The sequence below is a fragment of the Cimex lectularius genome, unplaced genomic scaffold (assembly GCF_000648675.2).
Source record: "Cimex lectularius strain Harlan isolate CLEC.00 unplaced genomic scaffold, Clec_2.1 scaffold297, whole genome shotgun sequence".
In the NCBI taxonomy this organism is placed as follows: Eukaryota; Metazoa; Arthropoda; class Insecta; order Hemiptera; family Cimicidae; genus Cimex; species Cimex lectularius.
This window is the reverse complement of record NW_019392866.1, coordinates 449,250-474,855: the sequence shown is the minus strand read 5'-3', so window position 1 is coordinate 474,855 and position 25,606 is coordinate 449,250. Positions and strand designations below refer to the sequence as shown.

The window sequence follows — 25,606 nt, the reverse complement described above, 5'->3', positions numbered from 1 at the left end:
TACTCGAACCGAAAGAGGAACAGTTCTGAACTGATAACCGGGGATATACGTTTTAGAATTTACAAAAATCATTCTTAGAAATAACCTAGTCGGACACAGCGGTGAACATGAAAGAAAAGAGGTATCTACTCATTAAAAGTGATAATTATATTTTGATCAAGGTACTTGGAGGGCCCTCTTTCCTCTAATAATAAACCGTAATTTCTTATTGAACTTTTCAACAGATACCCTTGGCGTGGGGCTACTTCGTTTTGCTTCGATTCACTCTCTTAGGGAAAAATTAGTTGCTTAGCCATTTCCTTGGAAACTTCTTACAAAATCCTTAATTAATAAAAACGCCTCATCAGTTTTACAAGTTACGACGAGAAAGCCGTATAACTTTTATTTTATATTTTTTTAAAGACGGTAAGTAAAGACCGAGAGGAGCTAATTCTACTTGCATAAAAATAAAATATTATTGTGAATTTTCTCGTCCAGGAGATAATTTTTAAGTCTATGAAGTAAAATTGCAATTGAGAAAAGTGAAAGTGGATGGCAGTAATGCATAAAACATCTCCCTTGCTACTTAAATCGAAACATTGTCGAAATAACGAACTATTGTTGGCCGAAAACTCGTCCCTTGACTAATAACTACATAACATTCACAAAAGCCGGTAACTCTTTTACAATTACTTTGTTTTTACACAAATAATCCAACAAAAGTAGTTAAGAAGTGTCAACCCGAAAAAACCATGAAAAGACCGAATATACAATTTAATAATTTAGCGTTGTAAAAAGGCACGCCAATTTGAACCAAAACAAGAAATGCAGAATAAGTTGCGTTCCGAGGATTTTCACCAATTCGAGGAATGTCTTTATCTTCCACTACAAAGCTCCGGACGGTAATACAACTCTGAAGGAAATACACGATCCAAACAGGATCAATACATCAAATTCTGAATTATGTTATAATGCATCAAATCAGTAATGAAAAAACACAATTTTCAATTTCGACTCCTTTGATGTGTTTGCATAATTTATTTAATGTTTTTAACTCCAAACAGGCATAACAAATAAATATAATAAATTAATTATAATTAATTAAAGTTTTTAGTTGAGATAAAAAAGTTAATGGCACGAGCGGGATTCGAACCCACGATCTTCGCCTAGATACGCCGCTGCTCTACCACTTGACCCATCGTGACCTCGATTCACTCGGACACTAACTTCCCATCTCAACCCCACCTTTTGAATTGTCCCTTCTTTAATTTAATAATAAATTAAGTTTGTGATAGGAAATAAGCTTATTGAAGTTGAAAATATCTATATTTACAATTTGTTCAGAACATTTCGAAGCCATCGTCATAAAGCTTTCTTTTTTCAGTCATTTTTGGTTGACTCATTGCTCAGAGACCTAGTCGAGTCGTCCAATTTGGAGACGATCTGGAATCTCTTTTTGTCTAGAACTAAACGTTGCAGAAGGTAGAAATGTGTGGTGATTAGTGACAGTTAATCGATAATTATTCAGAAATCGTGAGATGCGGTCTGGTGTGATGTAGGTTTCAGAAAAACATTTTCTTTATCGTGCCGACGTTTCGATCTTTATTGAGATCACCTTCAGGGCCTGGGATTTACAAACATTGTTTACATTTAACACATACATTTAGGATGTTGAAAAGTGAATGTATACAATACCGAATATACTATACCGACTTCATTCCCCACCCCTTCAAAATCCAACATATATAAACAAAAAACAGCAAAATCTCACTGGCACTCTCAACACGACACGCAACAATGGCACAATTACACAGAAGACAAACACTTTGAGTGAGTAGAAATACCTTGATTGAATATAAAAAAATATATTTTTTGAATTGTATAAATTCACTATTTTCCACATCCTACATATATTTGTTAAATTTAAACAATGTTTGTAAATCCCAGGCCCTGAAGATGATCTCAATAAAGATCGAAACGTTGGCACGATAAAGAAAATGTTTTTCTGAAACCTATCACACCAGACCGCATCTCACGATTTCTGAATAGTTGCAGAAGGTACAAATTATAGCCGTGTAGATAATAGTATCTGAAATGATTAAAACTGAAACACGAAATCCTCCAAACTCCTTTCCTGTTCGTTCAGCCACGAGCACGAACGATACCAAATTTCCATGTTTCCTTCAGATTCTCATTAACGCAGAAGGGCCAAAAACTACATCATTGTTAAGGGACTTCATTTCATGGACAGTAAAACTTTCGTTGGTTCCACGGTCTAACTTTATATAATTGCGTTCATTAAATACCCGTCGTCTCTATGATTCACATGGACAAATTTATGTTCTCTGTCATGTATGTTAGTTTTTTCATGATGAGCAGTTTGAGAACAGAAAGTTTCTTAACTTATTGTTCCTTTTAACTCGAACTCAAATCAACCTTTAACTATGTGGCTATTATGACCAATATACCATGTAACTATTATCTTACTATATTACAATAATTCGAAAATCGTGAGATGCGGTCTGCTGTGATGTAGGTTTCAGAAAAACATTTTCTTTATCGTGCCAACGTTTCGATCTTTATTGAGATCATCTTCAGGACCTGGGATTTACAAACATTGTTTACNAGGGATTCGAACCCACGACCTTCGGCTAGATACGCCGCTGCTCTACCACCTGAGCTATCGTGACCTCGATCCACTCGGACATCAACTCCCCATCTCAACCCCACCTCTCGGGCCATTAATTTTTTTTCATCTCAACCGAAAACCTTAATTAATTGTAAAATATATCCTATTGTTTGACCGGACGTTGGATGCACTTTTATATGTACTCACAAAATTTTGATCTCGATGAAGAGCCAGTTGTTCTCTATGAGCATTTTCAAACTGAAATATGATCAATGCTTGACCAGGTGTTGGGAATCGTAATCACTTCTGATCTACAAAAACAGCACATATTTAGTTCTTGACCACATACCAGTTCTTCTGCTTTTTCCATGAGAATTTTCACGGTGAATATATTATCAGTGACCTACCAGCTCCGAAACTGGCCTCATCTTTGCACAGGATTAAGTATGCAATCTTCTGTGACTACAGTTTACTGATATCCTTCGGTAATTTGAGCATGCTTACACTTCCCTTGCTGGAAGTTTGATTTTATGCAGTCCTTCTTCTTTCGCGAGGTATTGCTGTTCATACCTGCAATCTGAAGAACACGCCACTGCTTGACTATATAAATCATATAAATAATAATATAAAAATTATTACAAATAATATAATATAAACTATATTTAGTTCTTCATTACATGCCAATTTCTTCTCTCTTTACTTCTACTCTTTCGTTAGTACTTAGAGCTGATCATATGATCAATACACCTTTCCGTTGAAAACCAGCCAGCTCGCCCCTGTTTTAACCGTTTAACTATGTATCCACAACCTCTCAGAAGATCTCGATACTCACATTACCACTATATAAGTTGATCCGACGTCCTGATATACCTGGCGCACAACACACCTCTACCATTTGAACTTTTCAAATCCTTCTTTGTACGATGTCAATCAGCAAACCTTCTCACACAAAATACCCCGGTCATGAGTGTGTTTTTGTCTACCTAACCTATCGTTATAACTCCGTCCTAGGGACCAGGTACTTCCAAACTTTTGTTTGTCAAGCCATGGAAGGTATAACAAATTCTAATCTTCTCTCATTAATAAACAAAATCCTCGAATAGAACTGCATTCCTAAGCCTTACTTGCTGAAAGTTCTCAAAGCGGGTTGATTACGTCCGAATAGATAGCACGTGGCATGCATTGGAGTGTCACTACTGAGTGATTTGGAACATCGCGTTGGCGGGGTTTTCGGCGGGTTCACTTTTGCAATTCACGTCGAGAGACGTGGTTGTAGAAATCCTTCAACCTGATGATGCGCTAAGGGCTCGAAATCCGGATCTTAGGACAGTGAGTACGAACAATCTTTTTTAAAAAAAGACTAAAAATAGTTGTATAATCCATTTATGTTCCATTAATATTAAAAGTGTAAAAAAAGCATTTGAATTAAAATTGAAATTATCGTCTAAATAAACAAAAAAGAATGGCATAGAAAAATTACACTTATCCTAATCCACTTACACTTTATTTACTTATCCATGAAAAATAAAACGTGCTCATCCATTTTATTTTGACTGCAACAACGAAACATCTAAGCTGAAAAAAATCAGAATTTCAATTTCCTTTTCTTAAAGGATAGATTAGTTTTTTAACCACTTGGCGGAAAATTTATACAGACAGTGGCATTTGTGAACAGTGACGGTTGATCTTCATACAACGAGAAAGCATGTCACTTGCAAGAATGCTTTTGTATAATAATCGCTAAAAATGAATTGCTTTTCTTTCACCCTCCGCTGAACGACACACACGTCCACCTTTTTATCATTATTAAAAAATCGGTAAACGAGTTTCGGAGGGATATTTACGTCGAATTGAAACAGAAATTCATGACAAGAATTGTTTTTTTTTTTTTTTTTTTTGAATGACCACAATATTATTGGCTAGGCATAAGGCATAAACCTTATAAACCAATTTGTGATATGACAGTACTTAAACAATGGCAATGTTTTTGGAACAAAAGGTATAAATTTAATGGGTAAAGAATAATCAGGTTAAGAACGCTCGGCACGAGAGATAGAACAAGAAGAAGAGGGAGGAAAAAAGATGGAGAAAGTGAGTGAGAGAGAGAGATAGAAAAAGAAGAGAATAGGGTATTGCGTGCGTGTAAAAGTTAGAGGGAGAGAGAACGGAAAAACAAAGATAAGGATACCAAAAAAGACAGAGGAACGTAAGTTCAAAGAGATAGAGAAACACAGAGACCGAAAGACAAAGATCAAGTTGAGAAAGAGAAGATAAAAAGACAAAGATCCAGAGAGAGAGAGAGAGAGAGAGAGAGAATAGGGTATTGTAGGGTATTGCGTGCGTGTAAACGTTAGATAGAGGGATAGAGAACGGAAAAACAAAGATAAGGATACCAAAAAAGACAGAGGAACATAAGGACAAAGAGAAAGATAGGGAAACACAGCGACCGAAAGACAAAGATCAAGTTGTGGAAGAGNGGAGGGAGAGAGAGAGAGAGAGTGCACATAATGAGGAATAGAAAGAGTGATGGCTGAAAGGGACAATGGAAAAGTGTCACAGACTTATACAGATGTAAAATATAGAAAGGTAATAAGAAAATAAGATACATCAATTAAGAAATATGTATAAAAAGGAGGAGTGAGAAAGAATGAGAGATAGGTTAGACAGATGGTTTAAGAAAAAAAATAGATTGACATACAGATGGAGATACATTTGTAATATAGTTAGATAGAAATGGAGAGCGAGAGAGTGACAGAATCGCGGAATAAAACACATAGAGAAAGATCTTTGTTGGATAATTAGAATAAATTATCAAAACTTTAAATGGCTACAACCTGATAATCTGAATGAATATAATAATAAACATTTATTTAGAAATCGTGAGATGCGGTCACTCATCACGATTTCTAAATAAATATCGATTAACGGTCACTAATCACCACACATAATAATAAACAACACTGTACGAAATATTAACAAATAAATGAATGTTTCATGCCGAAAAATAAGTGGGTGACAATGGAATATCTTATGCAAATTCGGAATCGCCTTTCAGGAATATTTCTGGGCGCATTTGTCTGGTTAATATTTTTAATTGGAATTATAATATTTAATACGGAAAATAATTAGTATTAAAGCAATAACGATTTCTCATCGATTAAAGGTATTTTTGTTACATGGATGTTCATTGAATTTTAACTCATTGTTTCCTATATTATTTATGTTTTTAATCAACGCCCAATGAATCAAGAAGGATGAAAAGAAAACGCGGTTTTGTGATGTTAAAAGAAAAATGCAAGCAATTTTTTCCCGCCAGCGCCCCGTTTTCTTTCGCTTGGTATTTGGCGGAAATATTAATTTATTTTGACGGATTTCTCCATTGGATCAGAAATAATTTCATATTTTTAAAGAATACTTCGAAAAAGAATATTTTCGTTTAAAGAGGTAAAACAACTTTTTGCATGATTTTTAAATATGTATTGTTTTTTAACCTTTCGTGGGGCAAATAACTCAAAATGTCGAAACATCGGTTTAAATTCATATTGATTTCTATGTCGTCCAAACCGTAAAAGTATCTTCAGCCTTGGAAAATGTACGTCTAGAAACGTTAGTCATTTGATCTAAGTCATGTTAGATAATTGACTATTTTTGCCTATCATTGATGATCCTCAGAAGACCCTTAGAGTTCTATGTGACTCTTCAAAATCCTAGCTCTTAAATTTACAATTTAAATAACCGGAATCCAAACCCGCTATGATCAAAACGATGTCACAATTAAAATGCGAGCAATGATTAACAAAAATCATAATGAAGAATACATAAAATATTCAATGAACGTCAATTATAGCCAGGCGGTGTATACAGCACAATTATTGTCCATATTTGGAATTATAGGAAGTGAATAAACAGACAACACCTTCGAATTAAGTCAAGAGGAAAAGAGAGAAAATGAGAGTGAGCACGAGTCGCGCCTGTTAATGCGTTATTTAAATAACAATGTACCACGAGAGCATAGCGACTGAATACATACATCAATTGTGCTTTGATGGACCACCCCGACATCAATCATAAGAAAAATTTGACATGGCAAACATAAAAATCATATATAAAAAAATTGCAGTACGATGGCTTTATAAATAAAAAATTACAAATATTTTCTGTTTAGATCGACGTTAATTACATTGTTCATATTTCTGTGATTGTTTCAGGGAGAAAGAAAATGCGGCAAGATGGATGACCTAAGCGTCTCACCTACCCAAGTGTCCACGGTAAGCTGATGATATATTATTGCTTATTTTATCGTATTATAATGGCAAATTTATAAAAGAAAGAGAATAAACATTGCATATTGTTTTTAAGTATGACTCTTGATCCTAAGATATTTGCAGAATCTTGTTTAAACAAAACCTTCAGCCAACATAAAAAAACATCTGTTAATTAATCAATCAACTTTTCATACAAATTTCTAAACACACATAAAAATATATAACGCGTGTGCTTTTCCTTTCCGGTAGTTTAAATGTATTTGGGCACTTTAAAAAAAATCTGTTTTCAATAAATTCCACTTTCTTCTGGATCTTATAACAATTTCATCATAATTATTCAGAAATCGTGAGATGCGGTCTGGTGTGATGTAGGTTTCAGAAAAACGATTTCTTTATCGTGCCAACGTTTCGATCTTTATTGAGATCATCACATTGTTTACATTTAACAAATACATTTCGGATGTGGAAAAATGAATTTATACAATGCAAAATATATTTTTTATATTCAATCAAAGTATTTCTGAAACCTACATCACACCAGACCGCATCTCACGATTTTTGAATAATTATCAATTAACGGTCACTAATCACCACACAATTTTAACATAGTTAATTATTCAACAATTATAAGCACATTACATTATTCTGTAATGAAATTTATGCGTGTAAGACAACAAGATAAACGAAAATAGAGATAGATGGATAGAGGAGATAGAAAATACAGAAAGAGTTGGATGAGGGAAATACTGAAAGACGTGAAGATTAAAGCAAAGAAAAAAAATTAGAAAAATAGAGCTATAGAAAGAGAGCGACAGTTGGAAGTAAGAGAGAGAAAAGAGAGAGAGGAATAGATAGAGATAGATAGAGAGAGGGAGAGATAGAGAAATATTGAAAATGTTACATGTGCTTAAGACAGAAATACAAACAAATCTAACTGAATACGAAAGTGAAAGTTAAAGATAATGAAGGAAAGAGAAAGAGAGGAAGAGAGTGTGTAGGAGAGAGAAAGAGAAAAAAGAAGGGCAGAGTAAAATAAAGCAGAAAGAAAGAGTAAAATAAAGAAAAGAAGAAAAGAGCAAGAGAAAAAAAGAGAGCAAAAGAGAGAGGCAGAGAGAGACAATAGAGATGAGAACGTAGAGCGTAAATGAGAATCAAATAGAAAAATAGAGATAAAGAAAGAGAGAGATCAACATGCAAATTAAAATGAAAGTAAAATAGAGAGGTAAGTAAAAGATTGAGAGAGAGATAGAGAGCGAAAAATAGAGATAAAAAGAAACAAAGTTTAAGAGAGAAACAGTGAGATGGAGAGAGAAAAAAAGACAGAAATTAAAAAGTTGAGAGTGAGAGAGAGACAGACAAAAAGAAACCTAAATTAAAAAAGTAGAGTAAAATATTAGGATAGATAAAAGAAAATCACATAAAGCAATTATACAAATAAAATTAAAGATAAACGAAAATAAATGATAATAAGGATAAATACACACACTGGACGATTATAATGAGGCATTGTGAACTTCATATTACTAAAGAATCTCTGTTCTTTGGAAACTATCATGTGAAGTAAATAGATTCATTTTGTTTGAATGCTGTACAGATCTTCAAAAGTTAATTGCATTTATAGTCTAAAGTTAAGTTTTTTTGAAAAGTTGAGAAGTGATTCTTTACACAAAAAGGCTTTTTCAAAGTTTTCATCTCATTTAAATTCTAAAGGAACCGATAAGTTAACGCCAACAGGGAAATTGGTCGAAGGCAGGGTACAGCGAGTTTACAGTGCAGAATACAAGCCGTACTGACTCATCGGCATCCCGTTTTTACACATGATCACTGTCGTTATATTACGTAGTCGTAAACCGGCCTGCATTATATTATAATAATGGTCCTTTATATTTTATCCTCTATTACTGTTCATCTGTTGTGATGTGAAAATAATGGCTTTAAACATAATGATTTATGTTCAGGTTCATTCGAGAACGAGCTGGTTAATTAATTACTGAGAATTTTTAACTATTTGAACCAATTTGCCGACATTTTTCTCCTGATCTGAATTAATAATATGAATGAATACGATTTATGAAATTTCATTATACTGGGAATCGGTATGAAATTCATTTATAACCATAAAAAATAAAATTCGTATATTTTCTGATTTTTCATCATAGGAAATCGTTGAATATTTGCAAGAGTTTATGCACTGGCTAAAAGTGTTTTTATTATGTCTGAGTGTTTGGAAATCGGACGAGATTACGCCTTCAGCTTGGCGATCCTCAAGTCCTTGAAATAAGGGTTGTTAAGGGGTTTACTGCGGCCGGGTGTTATTGAACGATAGGGCTACAATTCCTTTTGCTGGGAACGACCTGCGGGATAAGGTATTTTTCCTGTCGTATGTAAATATTAGCTATTGTACTATTCAGTAATTATATTTTTCCCCAACGCCTTCTAATCTTCTCTATCTGAAACACTTCATTTGTACATCTTTGTTGTGGTATCTGATTAAAAAAAGTTTAACAAGCTTTTCCTAAATTTTACATTCATATTGATATCATTTTTGCACTTTGTAAGGAGCACTTACCAGCGGGTGCAGTTCTTTAAACCAAATAGAACGAATAAAATAAGATATTACACTTTAAACGTAATAATACATCTGATATTAATGAAAATCATTTTAAAAAAATAAATCCTTCATAGTATGTAATTCATGTTTGACAGTGTGCGGAGTAAGATGAGCTCCTCGAACAAAGAAAAATGGAAAGTAAACAAAAAGAGAACTAAAAGCTATCTTGCTAGGAGAGTTTTATTAATAATATTTTAAAAGCTATTTACATTGAATATCCTAAATTCCCATACCATCACCACACTTTTGTTAATCTTCCCAATCACAAAAGAAACAGAAATAATAATATTTTATGATCGTACTTGCTCTTTTCGAAACTATCGTGTTTCTGTGTTTCTGATTCTGAGACAGATCCGACTTATGTGCCGGATCGCATACACGTGGCTTGTACCGCCTTTTCCCTACATCACTTACCACGATGTCCCTAGGGAGCCAACCACATACGTGTCGCGTGTGACAACCTTTAGCAAATTTTTCTTGTAAAAATGCTCGACTTTCACAGAACTATCAGAATAATGAAAGTACGTATAAATTCCCTTAATACTAGGATAAAAAACTACTGTCCTTTTATAAGAAATTTGGTGGTTTAAATAACACCCATGATCTCCAAACCGTGTTATGCATTTCAGTTCGAAAATAGCGCAATTTCAGCACGAACATTCTCTGTTTTAACACAGTCTGACCCGATTGGCATAGTTTGAGGGAACCAAAATGTCATTCCACGATGTAAAAANGTAATGAGGTTGCCAACCTTTCATGTAGTGATGATTTCTCTCTTTACTGTCTTTTGTTTTCTAATAAAGGAGATAACAAGCTGGTGTAAATATAAATAAGACGTTAATCTTTTTTTTGTAAGGTTTTGGTTGAAATGAAAAAATAGTGTCTCGAGGGGATTTGGATCCACGACATTCGGCTAAATACGCCGCTGCGCTAACCACTTGAGCTATCCTGACTTCGATAGTTCGATCCACTCGGGCACCAACTCCCCATCTCAACCTACAACCTATCGAATTTTCTCTCTTTTTGCCATTTTTTGGTGTCGGAGAGGATCGAATTCACGACAGCTCTAATGGTAGAGCAGCGGCGTATTTCCATGCATTCATGGGCATGGATTCAGATCCCGCTCGTGGCACTAGCTTTTTCATTTCAACCAAAACCTTACAAAAAAGATTAAATAATTGAAAGAAGTAATTTGGTCAATAGAAAACTAAATATAATGAATAAATAAGACGTTTCATCCATCCTTAAATAGTTCCTCTAATCAGCGGTTTCAAGGGAAAGTTCTTTCATCAAATTGATGTGGGTATTACAGCTTCTGTTCAGGAGCCACTTCTTACACCATTTTCTCTACGATTTTTTGCTTTTAATATATAAATAAACAGAAGAGTAGCGCAGGAGATCGTCATCCATTTTGAGAAGGTAATTCACTGGTTGACGTTCGGAGCGACTGGCTGTGGAGCGGTCGTGAATGCCCCTCAAATTTCAGGCACTCCAAATGGAGCTGTACGGCTTGGCGCGGTTCCATTTGGAGTGATCGTGAATGGCCACCTTAAATACGCCGCTGCTCTACCACTTGAGCTATCGTGACTTCGATCCTCCTTATTTATATTTACTCCAGCTTGTTACCCCCTTGATTAGAAAACAAAAGACAGTCATGAGAGAAATCATCACTACATGAAAGGTTGGCAATCACATTACGATTTCTCGCTACAGGGATGAACTACAAAGAACTTAAGTTCTCGACTACGATTTCTGATCATTGTTAGGGGTTACCAATACCGCATCTCTCATTGCATTTGTAACCTTTGCTTTGAAAACGTCGACCAACTGGTTGAGGATCGAATTTCTTTTATTTCTATCGTGGTAATATAATCATTGTCCACTACTTTCCTAAACATGGTAAATTTTCATACAATCCAATCACCTCAACAATAAAATCTCGATTGGATGTCATTACCAACAAAGAATAAACGTTTTTGACTTTTTGAGAATATACGCCGGCGATGTTTGCTCAGTGACAGAAAGACGGAGACTGCGCCAAAAAAACGAGGGTTTTCCGATTCACGACCAGGCCAGCGCGCCAAAATCACCACCCTCCACGCCAGATTTTCCCATTAACGAACGCGCCATGCCGTCGTCGCGCCGTAGATATTTGGAGTGGCGCGATGGAGTTTGGACCGGTCGAATATTCGGCACAGCCGGGCACGCCAGTTCAGTTTTGTCATTGACGTGGTTTTTGGAACGGCGTCGCTCCGTTTGGACTGCTTGGAGCGATCGTGAATGGCCACCTTTAAAAAGAGCGAACAAAGCAGGCCATGTTCTGCTAATCTTTTCCTGGGCTGTCACAAAGGCTGCGTCACGTCCGAAGAAAATACCCTCAGATTTGCCAACTGAAAATAAAGGAACCTACAAGAGTGAAAAGTAATGCATTGACCATTTATTGTATTACATGCTAAAATTGTCTTTAAGTTTAATTGTCTTTAAATGGAATCAAACACTTAATTTTTGCAAAACCGTATTAAAAATCTACATATTTCTCTTCTTTTGAGCAAAATTGAATTCTGCGCGATAAAACACCTGCCGAAAGAAATCGAATTATATTTTAACAGGGTCAAAGTAAATCGAGCGATCCAGTCGCGGCCCGATGTGGCGTTAAATTGAATTTATTGCCGGTCATTAATCAGAAATGGACCCATCTGAAAGACGAATTACGTTGCCACCTAATTTTTCAGACAATGAAATTCCGCAAGGTTTTGTAAAATGTAAAGTGAAAAGGAGAACTAATGATAGAATTAGGCTCAGGGCATGATCACAATTTTACATTACAGTACTTTTCCCCCTTTTCTCGTTTCACGTCCCAGGATTACCTGAAAAATTAAAAGGAAAAGTTTACCTGAAAAATAATTTTTTATATCAAAATCAATAAAGGAAAAAACAATTGTTTGAAAACTATTGTGTAACAACGAATAATAAAACGGGCTATTTAACTACAATAAAATTTGCTCTTGCGACCGTCAAATATTTGAATAATTCCGACGAATTGAAAACAGTGATTTTTTAAATTAATTTTTTTAAATCGGGGCTACCAACAGTGAAATCATTTCAGCCCTTCCAACCTCTTTTATAACCGATGTGGTATTCGATTCCACCATCGGCCCTCTTATTAATCGCAGACTTATAACCATTTAATTATTTACAAAGTCTACATTATATAATGTATAAATACACGCACATAACAAACATGAACGTAACCGCATGTAAACAGTGTACATCATTTCAATATGTGAGGAAACAATTATCATGATGTGATTACGTCAGGGCGGACTAGATGTCTCATCATGTTGAGATGTTTTTGGAGCCTCGGGGCTTTTTTGATAAAGTGAGGCTCATAAGTCATTTTTCAAGTAACATGCTTTTAACCCGTATTTGCTGTTGTTATATTTGTTCTGATTATTAAGTCTGCCTTGTAGAGTACGTTAACTACGTGAACAATGAGAGAAAGGTCTGTCACAATTTTCAAAACCCAAATGAACCCAGGCAAACCGCGTATGGTAACAGCAGCTCACTAAAGCCATCTCGGCTTGCTAATTTGCCATGATTTAGAAGCAAACATGAACTGGTAGTAAAATTTGAATATATTCGTTTATCAGGGGATGTTTGTTCTCATGGGAAATTTCGAAATTCGTGATACAGATTATCGGGACTGGATGGATTTCTTGAATTTCCTCCCCTGCTTTTAAGCCCGGTCGATAACGCAATTTACTTGTTTGCCCGATTAACAACGCCCATGCTGGGACAGTGTGTTATACTAGTTAATATGTAGCCGGAACACTGTAAACAGACAGATTAAATTCTAGAAAAAATATCTACACGTCTCTTTGATCTTTCAGAAATGACTCATTAGCCTGGGTAAACATAATTTATTTTAATTTGATTAATTAAGGTTGTAAGTTGAGATAAAAAGTCAGTGTTACCGGCGGGATTCGAACCCACGACCTTCGGCTTGATACGCCGCTACTCTACCACTTGAGCTATCGTGACTTCGATCCCCTCGGGCACTAACTTCCCATCTCAACCCCACCTTTTGAATTTTCCCTCTTTTTTGCCATTTTTCATATGTCGTGTAATCTGATTGGATTCTCGGCGACAAATGAAATGGCCACGGAGAACTTTAGTGAAGTGTACTACATTTGAATTCATTAAATTCACTATTTTTCGTGGTCCGCTTGACGAATTAATAACATTCAATTAATTAAGGTTTTAAGTTGAGATAAAAACGTCAGTGTCATGAGCGGGATTCGAACCCACGTCCTTCGGTTAGAATCGCCGCCNTTTTCCTACATAATTTATCCTAACAAATGAGTCAATATTGAGGAAAAAATTATAAAATGATTGATTGTATTTGTTCAACATTATTGGGGGGGGGTTGCTTTCTCATTCTTTGACTCGGGAAGTTCAATAATAATTTCACGAAGAATTGGATTTTCTAAACATAGAAAAAAATTAACGACTTTGGTGTTCAGCTCCTCTGGAAAAAGTTGTGTTTGTTTTTAAAGAGAAGTTATTCTTCAAGTGGAACCTTCTTTATCGAAATCGTTTATTTCGTAAATTGGCGGAAGGGAAAATGTGAAATTTCCCACTTTGTTTTTAAGAAGCGTGATAATTATTTATAGGAGGCGGGGAGATAAATGAGGGCATATCGGATACGCCCTCTATTTCGTTTGATGTTGGGCCCATAAATTATGAACGGGTCTGAAGAAAAATCGACCTTATAATCAAAGGACGCAATATCCGGGACTACCGAGAAATTTTTCTCTCCGATACGATCTACTGAGAATTCAAATATTCCAATTTGTCCAATGTGGCATGTAAGAAGGAAACAAAGGGAAAATAAAATATTAATCTTGGGGTGTATTCAATTTTGAATCGACCGGGTACATTTCGTCATATAGTCAAATATTCTACTCTCTAATAATCGATCCTTTTTTTTCCTTGCAAACACGATCAATTACAAAACATCATTTTCATATCAATCTGTAAAATATACATCATAACCCTTTAGGTAGGTCTGACTTGCTTATGGTTTCAACTCGATATTACAGTATCGATGTAATGTATAAAATTTGTTGATCCCATGGTGCAATAGTAAACAAATTAAACAGCACTACCAAACAAAATGTTGTCGCCGACAGGCTTAAGACTAAACATCATTAGTTGTCGTCTAGCCTCGATGTTTGTTAGTTTCCAGATGCCTAGAGACAGCAATAAAAGATAAAGTACGTCTAAACCCCTTAAAGAGATCAACAGGTTTTTCTTTATACAGACATCAACTAATGACTTCATCTTGTTTCAATTCAATCTTACTTAGTCGAGGTGGAATAAAATAAATATTCTGAACGGAAAATTATTCTAGGTATAGGTTGAAGTTGGTGTTAGCTGATGTGCTAAAAGCTAAGATACAACCTTATCAGGTCTTTTTCGATCACCCTGGTCTGCCTTTGTACATGTAGATGTAATATTAGAGATTAGAACAAAGAAGATTAGATTAGATTAGAATAAAAATTCCCTAGTCCTCAATCCGTCCAAATCCACCGTCATAATTATCGGGACCAGGCAACTCCCCAATTCTCTCCCAGCATCCCACCTCTCATGCTAAATAACCATCCCATTCCTTTGTGCTCCTCGGTTAAAAACCTAGAAGTAGTCTTTGACCAAAACCTTTCCTGGCATTCTCACATTTCCCAAATTTCCCGCCATTCCATTGCCTCGAGCCTGTTTCGTCGGTCCTGGCTTCTTTCACCTTTCTCCACCCGCAAACTCCTTGTCTCTTCCCTTATACATCCCTTCTTCGATGATAACTGTGCGGCATACGGTTGTCTCTCGGATGGGGGGAAAGCGCGATTGAAGCGTATTATGAATTGTAGCGTAAGATTTGTGTACGGCACCCCACGAGGATCCCGGATGTCGGGGTTGTATTCCCAACTTTTCTGGCTATTCCCCTCTCTCAGTGCACAGTATTTCCTTGGTTGCTTTCCTTTCCAGTCCATCCACTCTCGTCGTCCTCCTTATATCACCCAATCCTTCCAATTCAACTCATCACATCGCACTCGTAACACCCGCTCATCACCAATCGACCTTATCCTTCCGCAACATAAAACCCATAACTTCGAAAGATCCTTTCTGATCCGAGCCCATAAAATCTGGATCTCCCTTCCCCCCTATTCGTCACGCTGCCTCCTTTTCCTCCTTTAAATCCCTCCTGTATAATGACTTCCTCTCCCTCCAAGCAGAGGGACCTCACGTTAACATTTGATATTTTTGTTTAATATTCTTGTTATTTTCTCTTCTGGCCTGCCTTACCGGTATACATTGTGCAAAGATTCTCTTTTTACTTTTAATTTCATAGAAGGAACATCCTTTATTTATTTCATGTATATTATTCTTAGGGGACACCAGACCCTCAATAAAGTTATTTCTCTTATTCATCTTCTTCTTAAAAATATTCGGGGTGTAATATACTGCGCCGTTTAAGAACTATTGTATCCCAAGTTCTCTGTCTAAAGCACATCGGTAAGTCTTATTTCATCAAGGAACTTGATTAGTAGGCCCGGTATCAGTGGTTGAAATGGTCATATTATACATCCCAAAACACTTCCTCCTGCGGGCAAATGTAGCTCCGCAGTTCGTTAGTAGATGTGTTTGTGTCTCCTCTGCCTCTTTGCAGAATCTGTGCCGTCTTGGATTATTCCAATCTTCTTTAATGAACATTTAATTTGCAGTGTCCTGCTAAGAATCCTATTAGGATTCGCAGATTATTCCTGCTTGCTTTGACACATTCTGTAATTTCTTTTCTTCCGAAATTTGTTAAGAAATTCTTGGATTGCCTGTGTCCAATGAGTGAATTCCGTTGTTCCTTCATTTTCTTTTTGTCCTTCTGTCTGAGATACTCATTAATAGTGTGGGTTCCTTTGCCACAGAAGGTTGAACGACCGATAAAATATGCCAGTTTGAGCACAATGAAAGTTTTCTTATGAGTATCGGATGATCTTTCATTATTTTGTTGCTATCTCTCCATTTTAGTTTTATTCCCGTTGGAGGTATCTCTTCGATAATACTAATGATGGTTTTCTGTGCTATCCTCGTTACCATATGGTACCATATGTGTAGGGGGATTCATCCCAATACTTTTTCCATGGTAACTGTGGGACATATTCTCATTGCTCCCGTTATGCACATGCAAGTCTCTGTATTTTTGAGTTCTTATTTTTAGTTACTTGTTCTGCTTTATCGGCCCAGGCGCCGTATGTAAGTATGGGTCTTACTATCATGGTGTACATCCAAAGCAGGGTTTCCGGTCTTCATCCCCAGTTCCTTCTTGCTATTCTTCTGCACACCATCAAAGCTCGCGTTGCCTTTGTCATGGTAGAGCCGATGTGTGTCTTAAATGTCAGTGTTTTATCTAGTGTAATGCCCAGATATTTGACTTATTTTTTTATCTATATCACAATGTTATTGAGCGTTATTTGCCTCATTTCATCCAGTTTTCTTTTCCGTGTAAAAGCGACTATTGTTGTTTTATTAGTGTTGATTCCTAAATCATCGGTTTTACACCGTTCTTCTGTGATTTTTAGTCCCTCTTGGATTATACCACAGAGAGTTTTCTCCTATGTATCCCTGATATTTGGTCCGCCTTTACTCGCAGTTTTGCTCATTTTGCCGTTTTAAATGGTTTGTATTTTCCTAATTTCAGGCTTTTTTGGGTATCTGAACCGTCGAGAAGTGGCAACGACCAAACGTTCATCACCTGGTCGTCATCGCCAAGAAACCTCAGAGGTTTCTAAATTGTATGCTTGTTTCTTTTTCGATATTCTTAGTCTGCTTTTCTTCTACTACTATTGTGAAATTTACCCTTTTTTGTATCCTGTTAATACTTTTCACTTTTTACTCACATAAATATGTTCTGAGGCCTCTACTCTTTCATCAGAGTCGGAAGGTTTCCGTCTCAATTTGAAAATGGTAATTAACTGGACAGGCGAACTGCTTCCGTTTAGAGCCGGAGAGCTGAACCTGGTTTTTGGCAGGATTATTCAGCCGTAACTTCTGAGGCGTTTTCTTTCTTTTTTCAGTTTCATCTAGATTCGGACCTTCCAAACCTAGTGAAGCCCTTATGAACGCCGGAGAGTCAGCCAGCTCCGTTCTTTTCCAAACTGCCAAAGGGCTTGGGGTGAACTAGAGAGCTTTAGTAGCCTCTTGTAACCTTTACTTATCGCTTTGAATCATTTACGGCCTAATTTTCTTTTCTACTTTTAGTTTCCTTCCTTTGTCGTGTTGCTAGTGCGACACACAATAATGACACATCAACACAGAAAACAAACACTTTGAATGAGGATAAATACTTGATTGGGTCTAAAATTTCTATCATTGTATGAATTCATTTATTCACATCCTACATGAATTTGTACAATTTAAACGATGTTTGGAAATCCCAGGCCCTGAAGATGATCTCAATAAAGATCGACACGTTGGCACGATAAAGAAATTGTTTTTCTAAACCTACTTCCCACCAGACCGCATCTCGCGATCTCTAAATATTTACTTATTAATGAAGATAAAACGGTGTCTGGTAGCAAATCGTAACGGAATCATTGGTTGTTCATTGAAAACTAAACGACCTCTGCAACGGTACATGAGAAGCTGGTATGGACGTACCAAAACCTGATGTACCCCTGTCCTTGTTGTTATTGTCCGACAGACGTTACTTGGCCTTTCGCCATTTAAAATTATTTCTGTACTATTTTACTTAGTCGATTCTATACTGAGACTGGCAGACCAGCTTAATCGTTTAAATGACCAAACTACAGGTCATCTCGCAGCAGACATCAATTGCATTGACAATTGATTGAAAAATGCAAGGGGTTAGCTGTACATCAGTTCGTGTTAGACATAAATAATCTGCTTTTGGGGTTGTTTCATCCAACATGCACACCTACCAAACAGATTATTTTGGTATGCTGAACATATAAGCCTTTAACGGAATATTTATTCATTTTTTATTTTTAACGCTCCGCTTGGCGATTCCATTGGGAATAAGCGCGTGCTCACGTACTTGTTTTGTCAGAAGAACCTGCATTTATTATGACAGTTGTCGTTGAGCAACGTACGTGGGAAACTCGATACTCGGAACCCAATTTCATTGCTGCGTGCTTGCTCCGCCATACGTGACAGCTGATAAAAGCAAATAGAATGGTGAAAGGGGCAATTTTTTGTTTTCTTGAGAATTATCGATTAATTTATTAATGAACTGTCATCAAAAGTGTATACCCCTCTCTGTTGTACTTTTCCTTAAACTTTTTAACAAGTACTAAAATATTTCGATTGTACACAGATAATTCAGTGAATGCTTTGCTCCTTACACTTTTTGACATTGGACCATCCTCAGTTGGTCAATTTGTCCTGTTGAACTGCGTACAAGGTTCAGCAACCCGCTATTCAGCAATACAAAAACATTCTTTAAATAAATTCACNAATACCTTAATTAATTGTAAATTCTTTAAATAATTATTTTTGGATCAAATAAATGATAAACAAACAATCTGATCGTTTGACCTAGATCTACGTTCATAGTCGAGAAGTCAGTAGAGCAGGGAAAAAATTTTCGTCTATTGTAAATTTTGCACCCAATCGATCCCCGAGGCAAGATACGTATGACTGATGGCAAACGAGCGAAACTAGAAGGAAAAACACACGGTGCGGATATGACAACATGGGGAAAACAGTAACAGGGTCACACAGATGGCCAAAACAAACAAAATATTTTAATTTAAGAAAGGCGTCTTATATCGTTGTCAGAGATATGATTGGAATTAGGTTCATTATTGTTATTTTAAACCATTTTTTGCCATATTTGTATAGCTTTCCTACAAATAGCATAAAAAATGGTACAAAAATTATCATAATGAATAATAGAAAATAAACACTAAACATTCAACCGAGTTGTTTTCTAAAAATAATGAATCGCCCAGTAGTTAGTCGGTCTCTTAGGCAGTTAAGATGGCTATTCAAATTGAGAATACCTTAACTACACCCGATGGATGAACCGAGAAATTGCTGCTCTCTCTGTAGCCTAAATGGAAAGGAGGACGTATTTCATTATTTAGCAATATGTCCTATTCTCGCCGAGTTCCGTATGGCCTATAGGTTACCTGGGTACTTCCAAACTTAGTGAATTCCAGCTCGTTTCTCTCCTCGACTCCTATTGCCGACCACTCATTAAATTTGCACGCATTGCGTGGCATTATAGATGCTTTCTAGTACTGCAATTCAATTGTTAAACATTCTCACTCGTTCTTTACAAAGGTTTGTATTTTATTTCTTACCCTTTTGTCTTTTTTGTCTCTTTTATATATTTATTTACACAATATTTGTATTTTTACCTAGTTAAGTTTTATATTTTAATATTTTTGTATCTTTCTCTTTCTATTTCACTCTTACTCTCTTGCTTTCTACTTCTTTTATACCTGAAAATCCTCAAATGCTATCGAGGGAGGGTTAGATAGATAGATAGANTGTTGAGAAAACTAACGCATAACTTTTACCCTTCGATGAGAAATAATAACACCTCTATACCTACATCATATATCCCTTCCTTATAGTTAACTAGTTAACTAAGTTCGCAACAACGAACCAGGCACTGGCTAGAAGTTAGAAAACACTTTCTTGTCGTCTATAAAATACAAAACTGATACTTCAGAACAAATGACAGTTAAGCCCGTTTGGGCATACGGCATCAACTGTTTCGTTCGACTGACATTCCAACTATAATCCCTTCCAGATTTCTCAATTCAAAGTTCTTCAATATTCCCTTCTATGTATGCAACCACACAATCTTTAATGACCTTAATATTGCTTTTGTGAAAGATGTCATAAAATTCAACAAAATCGTTTCATTACACCCTTAGGTACTAACTCGTACTAACCCCAATAATCTTTCCCGTAGTTTAAAGCGGTAGTGCTCGCGACCTGTTGGGCAGCGAATCATAGTCACTACTAGATGAGTCACCACTAGGTTTTCGCACCCTAGTGCCCGATTTTATTTCAAATTTTTACCTTCCGAAAATACGTTTTGTATATAAAAAGAAATATTGTTGTTAAAAAGGTTGGGAAGAGTAAAAGAAGGAAGATTTAATTGGGTTGCACATCCTTGGCCAATTTTGTCAGAAGGTATATTTGGGCTGCCTTGATTTTTTCCTTGCTGTCCATCTGAAAAGAAATATGTTGTGATTTTTTTAACAAGATTGGACCAAGAACAATGGTCACTAGTGTTGTGACCGGGAGAGAAAAACCTAACGCCAATATTAGTAATATTTATTTTTATTTGTACCGGATTCAAATAAATTTTTTATTTTAAAAGTACGCTTTCTGCACATACTTAGTTCTAACCCGAAACATAATTTTAGGTTTTTGTTGATCCGTAAAAGAAGAAACAAGGTTCTACCTTTAATTCTGAAAATAGTACTGGATTTGTTTCTAGTTCCTTGTCATATAAAACGTACCGGTTATCATAAATTGTATAATACATCATTGTATAAAACAAAACAAAACAGTTTAATTCAATAGATGGGGTTTGATTGTCCAACCAAGCACAAAGATCCAAAGATTAAATGAGCATTTAATATAAACTGGAATATTAATTATCCCCTATGGATTAAATATTTGTACGCTTCTTACATCGATTCGTAAACCTTGTGAAGTTTCTAATTATTCGGATTAGGTTTGGATTTGTATAATGGTTTCTCACGGTTCGATAACTTGAAACTTATTAAACGACTAATCTAATTTTCACTTTGGGAAAATAACGGGTTTATGTTGACCCATGGTTAATTTTAAATTGTTATGCAGTGGGTATTGTCGGTGAAATTATGATCGTGCAAAAAAGGAAAGTATTGTCGGCTATAATGAATAGAGATTCGTCCACAATTTTATTATAATATTAAAAGTAAACGTAAGAATTTTCTATCAGCCAGTTTTATTTATTGCCCATTTTTCTGCTCTCAAGAAAATCTCATTCAGAAATTACGACTGTCAAAAAATATGTTGATGTCCTGAATGGCGACATTCTCTGGCTATAAGTATTTTTTTGCTTGCATCGTGACTCTTATTAGTTTACTGACAAAAAAAATTGTCACTGCTGAATCTCAAGAGACAGTAAAATTGATCTATCGTTTACAACAATTTTGAAGTTAAATTAAAAATCCTTCATTATCGCTCTCTCTCATGCTCTCTTCTCACTTTCTCTTTCTCTCTCGCTCTCTTCTCTCTCTCTCTCTCTCTCTTTCTCTCATCTATCCTCTCTCTCTCGCTCTCTCACTCTCTCTTTCTTTATCTATCTATCTATCTATCTATCACTCTCACTTTCTCTCATGTACCACTCTCCCTCTCTCTCTCTCTTTCTCTCTCTCTCTCTCTCCCTATCCCTCTCCCTCTCTCTCTTTCTCTCTCTCTCTCTTTCTCCCTATTCCTCTCCCCCTCTCTCTCTCTTTCTCTCTCTCGCTCTCTCTCTCTCTCTCTCTCTCTCTCTCTCTCTCTCTCTGCCTCTCTCTCTCCCCCACTCTTTGCAATATTTGAATTGTTTGTTGTTGTTGTCCTTAAGGGAACCTGTCGCCAGGACTTAATCAATTTTTTTTTCTTTCCTTCTTTCTCTCTCTCTCTCTCTCTCTTTCTCTCTCTCTCTCTCTATCTATCTATCTATATATCTATCTATCTATCTCTCTTGCTCTATCTATCCAACTATCTAGCTATCACTTTCTTTCCTTCTCACCCTTCTTCTGCCTTTCATTTCTTTTGCATCTACTCAATGCTTACAGGTGTATAACCAGAGAATCTCGTCCAGTACTGTTACGCAAAATATAAAAAGAAGAAAACGAGAAAAATATAAGTCTTGTTAAAACGAAAGCAACATTTATGGACTTAACCTAGATTTATTACACGAGTCCAAGAATTTGAAATTAAAGTTATTAGAAATTTTATTTTATTGAGAGGAGTATATTAGTATTATTTTTATTAGGGAAGGTAAAGAATTAGAAGATATATGTGTACTCACGCAATTGTCACAACGCTTTTCTAAATTGGATATCTCCTTTTCCGGAAATCGTACGGTTTTAGTTATATTTTGTGGCGAAATCTTTCTCCAAACCTTTTCTTTCCTTTCGTTTCGCATTTTTGAGTTTTCCAAGGTCTAGGGAAATAGTTTTGTTTCTCAATGAATCACTTCTTGATTCTGCTTGGCCGTATTTTTAACCTACTACAACCGAGTTTTGTAGAGTAGTGGACTGTGCGAATTTCGAGCCCAAAACCGCTAACGTAGCTTTCCTTTGTCCCTATCGATCAATATGTATATCTATCCCCGAAATTTGTAATTATATATTTCTATTTAATTATATATTTGTTCACATGTTTTTCCTTGCTCTCTTTCACTCTCAATATTTATTTCGTTCTTGTTCACTCTTTATCTCTATTGGCGTCTTTCTCCTATTTTAAAGTATAGTATTGTTTCTTGCTCAGTTCAAACATATATAAAACATTTTATATTTTCGTTTGTTTTTTCTTTCAGATAATGAATTGCAGTTACATAGATGGTGAATTCGTGCCTTTACACAACGGGAACTGCACATGGCTTTTTGGCAACCGGACGATTTTCTTCTATGGGCCAGGCTACGAAGAAAGTGAGAACGGAATCTTTAAACAATCTATTAGTATTTATAGCGAACTAGCGGCCGTATAAATCATCGCCGACGATAAATGATCAACGATCTACGTTTCGAGATCACAGGGTATTTCGATTAATCACCCTTCGATTCAAAAGCCGACAAGGTTTGGCCACAGCCATTCATCAATCCGTTTAAACGTGTTTACAGATATTTTTCCCGATAATTTTGAGACTGAATAATTATTTATCCAATCTAAATATAAATATTTACCTTACATTTTAGAAAAGGAAATTTAAATATTCATTCAGAGAAAGTATCATTCTTCCAAAAACCACGTGTTATTTCAATTTTTGTACCTCAATTTAAAATGATGTAACTCCACGAATCGAGTGTAAAATTCAGTATATTTCGGGAATTCGAAGAGGGAACAGAGCTTGAGGGCTATTTGCGCGGTTAATATTCTACAAATGTCAATGGCAATTCCGATTTGGCGGATTTATCAGTTATTTATTACTGACCGCATGCGCTCCCGTTTGCGTCACCTTTTCCGATTGTGTTCAAAAGGACATGCGGACTTATTACGGTTATTGCTGCTGTTGCCGACTAACATCATTTTCTCCATATACAAAATGTTGCAGTTGACATAGAAATTGCGTTTTGCAGGTCTTTACCAAGTTCCGGCCGGAGTTATAGTCTTGCTGTCAGTGTTCTACGGGTCTATATCTGTTGTAGCTGTGGTCGGAAACTTTCTCGTCATGTGGATTGTGGCTACCAGCAGGCGTATGCAAAATGTGACGAATTGCTTCATAGCAAACCTCGCCCTTGCGGACATCGTTATCGGGCTTTTCGCAATACCCTTCCAGGTACGAATTTATTATTTACAATTTTTGATTTCATATTTTGCTTTAAGCAGAGTAAAAAAATATAGATTTGGTTTAGAACTGAATAGAAATACACGCATGAATTATTTTATTCCTTTTTATGAAATCATCTTTCAATAAATATAGAAGACTTTTTCTCTGAGGGAAGTCAATTCAAAAGTATTAAAACGAACGATGTGGAATTCTATTCTGTCAAAGGGCTACCTTTCTCATTTATTTCTCTCGCTTTTCTATTGAAATAGTGGAATTTTAAAACCTTGAGTAAAAATTTTAACGGGTCAAGCGTTTAAAGGTTACCCTTTTTTGAGCTGAAATTTTCCACACAAACAAAATAGCATAATTATAATAATTCACTAATTTCGTGGTCCGCTTGACCAATTAATATATTACAATTAATCAAAGTACCTAGTTGGGATTAAAAAAATCAATGGCACGAGCGGGATTCGAACCCACGATCTTCGGCTTGATACGCCGCTGCTCTACCACGTGAGCTATCGTGACCTCGATCCACTCGGACATCAACTTCGCATCTCAACCGCACCTTTTGAATTTTATCTCAACTAAAAACCTTAATTAATTGTCTTTTATTAATTGGTCAAGCGGACCACGAAAATAGTGAATTAAAGATATCATAACTTTGCAATACGTGGAGAACAAAGGCAGAATACAAACATTTTCTTGGGTAACACCATGTCTCTAACACTGTTCAAATTAGTGATATCAATAAAAAAATGTTTCTCCAAGTGCGTAACCTCTTCTTTTTTTCTTTTTTTTAAAGAGTGTTCGCAACAGCAGAGAGTATATCAACCCTCGGGGTGCCGGCGTTTAAAAAAAAAACATTTGTAAGTATGTCGGGTTCGAATCGCTGGATAACCGCTCCTTCTTAGTGAAATTAAATTTCTTTCCAGAAATCCTTTTGCATTTATATTAATGACTATTACCAATCTAAATAAGTAATTAGTCGGATTGATTGATAAGCTGGAAGCATTTACCGTATAATTAATCAACGTTAATGCCTAAATTGTTCTATTATTCATTTATTTTTTATTGAGACTGATAGATTGAAAGAAAAAGCAATTACTACAATATTCGTTGGCAAGTTGCATAAAGTTTATTTGTTTTAAATTTTACCGACCTATTATTCTCAAGTATCAAGATAAATGTTAAAGTTTTTGCATTCAGCGCCTTCTAAGATGAATGTACCATTGTTTTTATAATTAATGCTCATGGTGTTAGCTATTTTGCTTAGGTTGTAAGGAAACTTTTTGTCATGACGCTCTTGCTATAAAAAGACGTGTCGCGATAACTTTACAAATTATTCTCTTTTCTTGGGATCAAGGGAATTCATACAACGTTAAGAAATTCTGGTGTTGATAGGAAAAAGGTATGTTTGGGCAGTCGATGTCATAAAAATTATGCAGAGAAGCCCGTTTTTGAAGATGGAATCAATTTGAATCTCATAAATAACTCGAACGGAGTTCGATCGCGATTCAACACACTCTCTCAGTGTGGAGTTAATATTTACTAGGGATAAT

The 25,606-nt window shown here is 35.9% G+C and overlaps 1 protein-coding gene across 1 annotated transcript in view; it reads left to right on the top strand.

The window, feature by feature from the left end:
* The first annotated feature begins 42 nt into the window (after positions 1 to 42).
* The window catches only part of LOC106665303 (RYamide receptor-like), a 72,117-nt gene continuing 46,553 nt past the window's right edge, over positions 43 to 25,606 (top strand). Inside the window, exons 1-4 of the mRNA XM_024228866.1 lie at positions 43 to 121; positions 6,817 to 6,876; positions 23,094 to 23,205; positions 23,854 to 24,053. Coding sequence (XP_024084634.1) covers positions 6,838 to 6,876; positions 23,094 to 23,205; positions 23,854 to 24,053 — 351 coding nt within the window. The 5' untranslated portion in view covers positions 43 to 121; positions 6,817 to 6,837. The remainder of the gene's footprint in view (positions 122 to 6,816; positions 6,877 to 23,093; positions 23,206 to 23,853; positions 24,054 to 25,606) is intronic.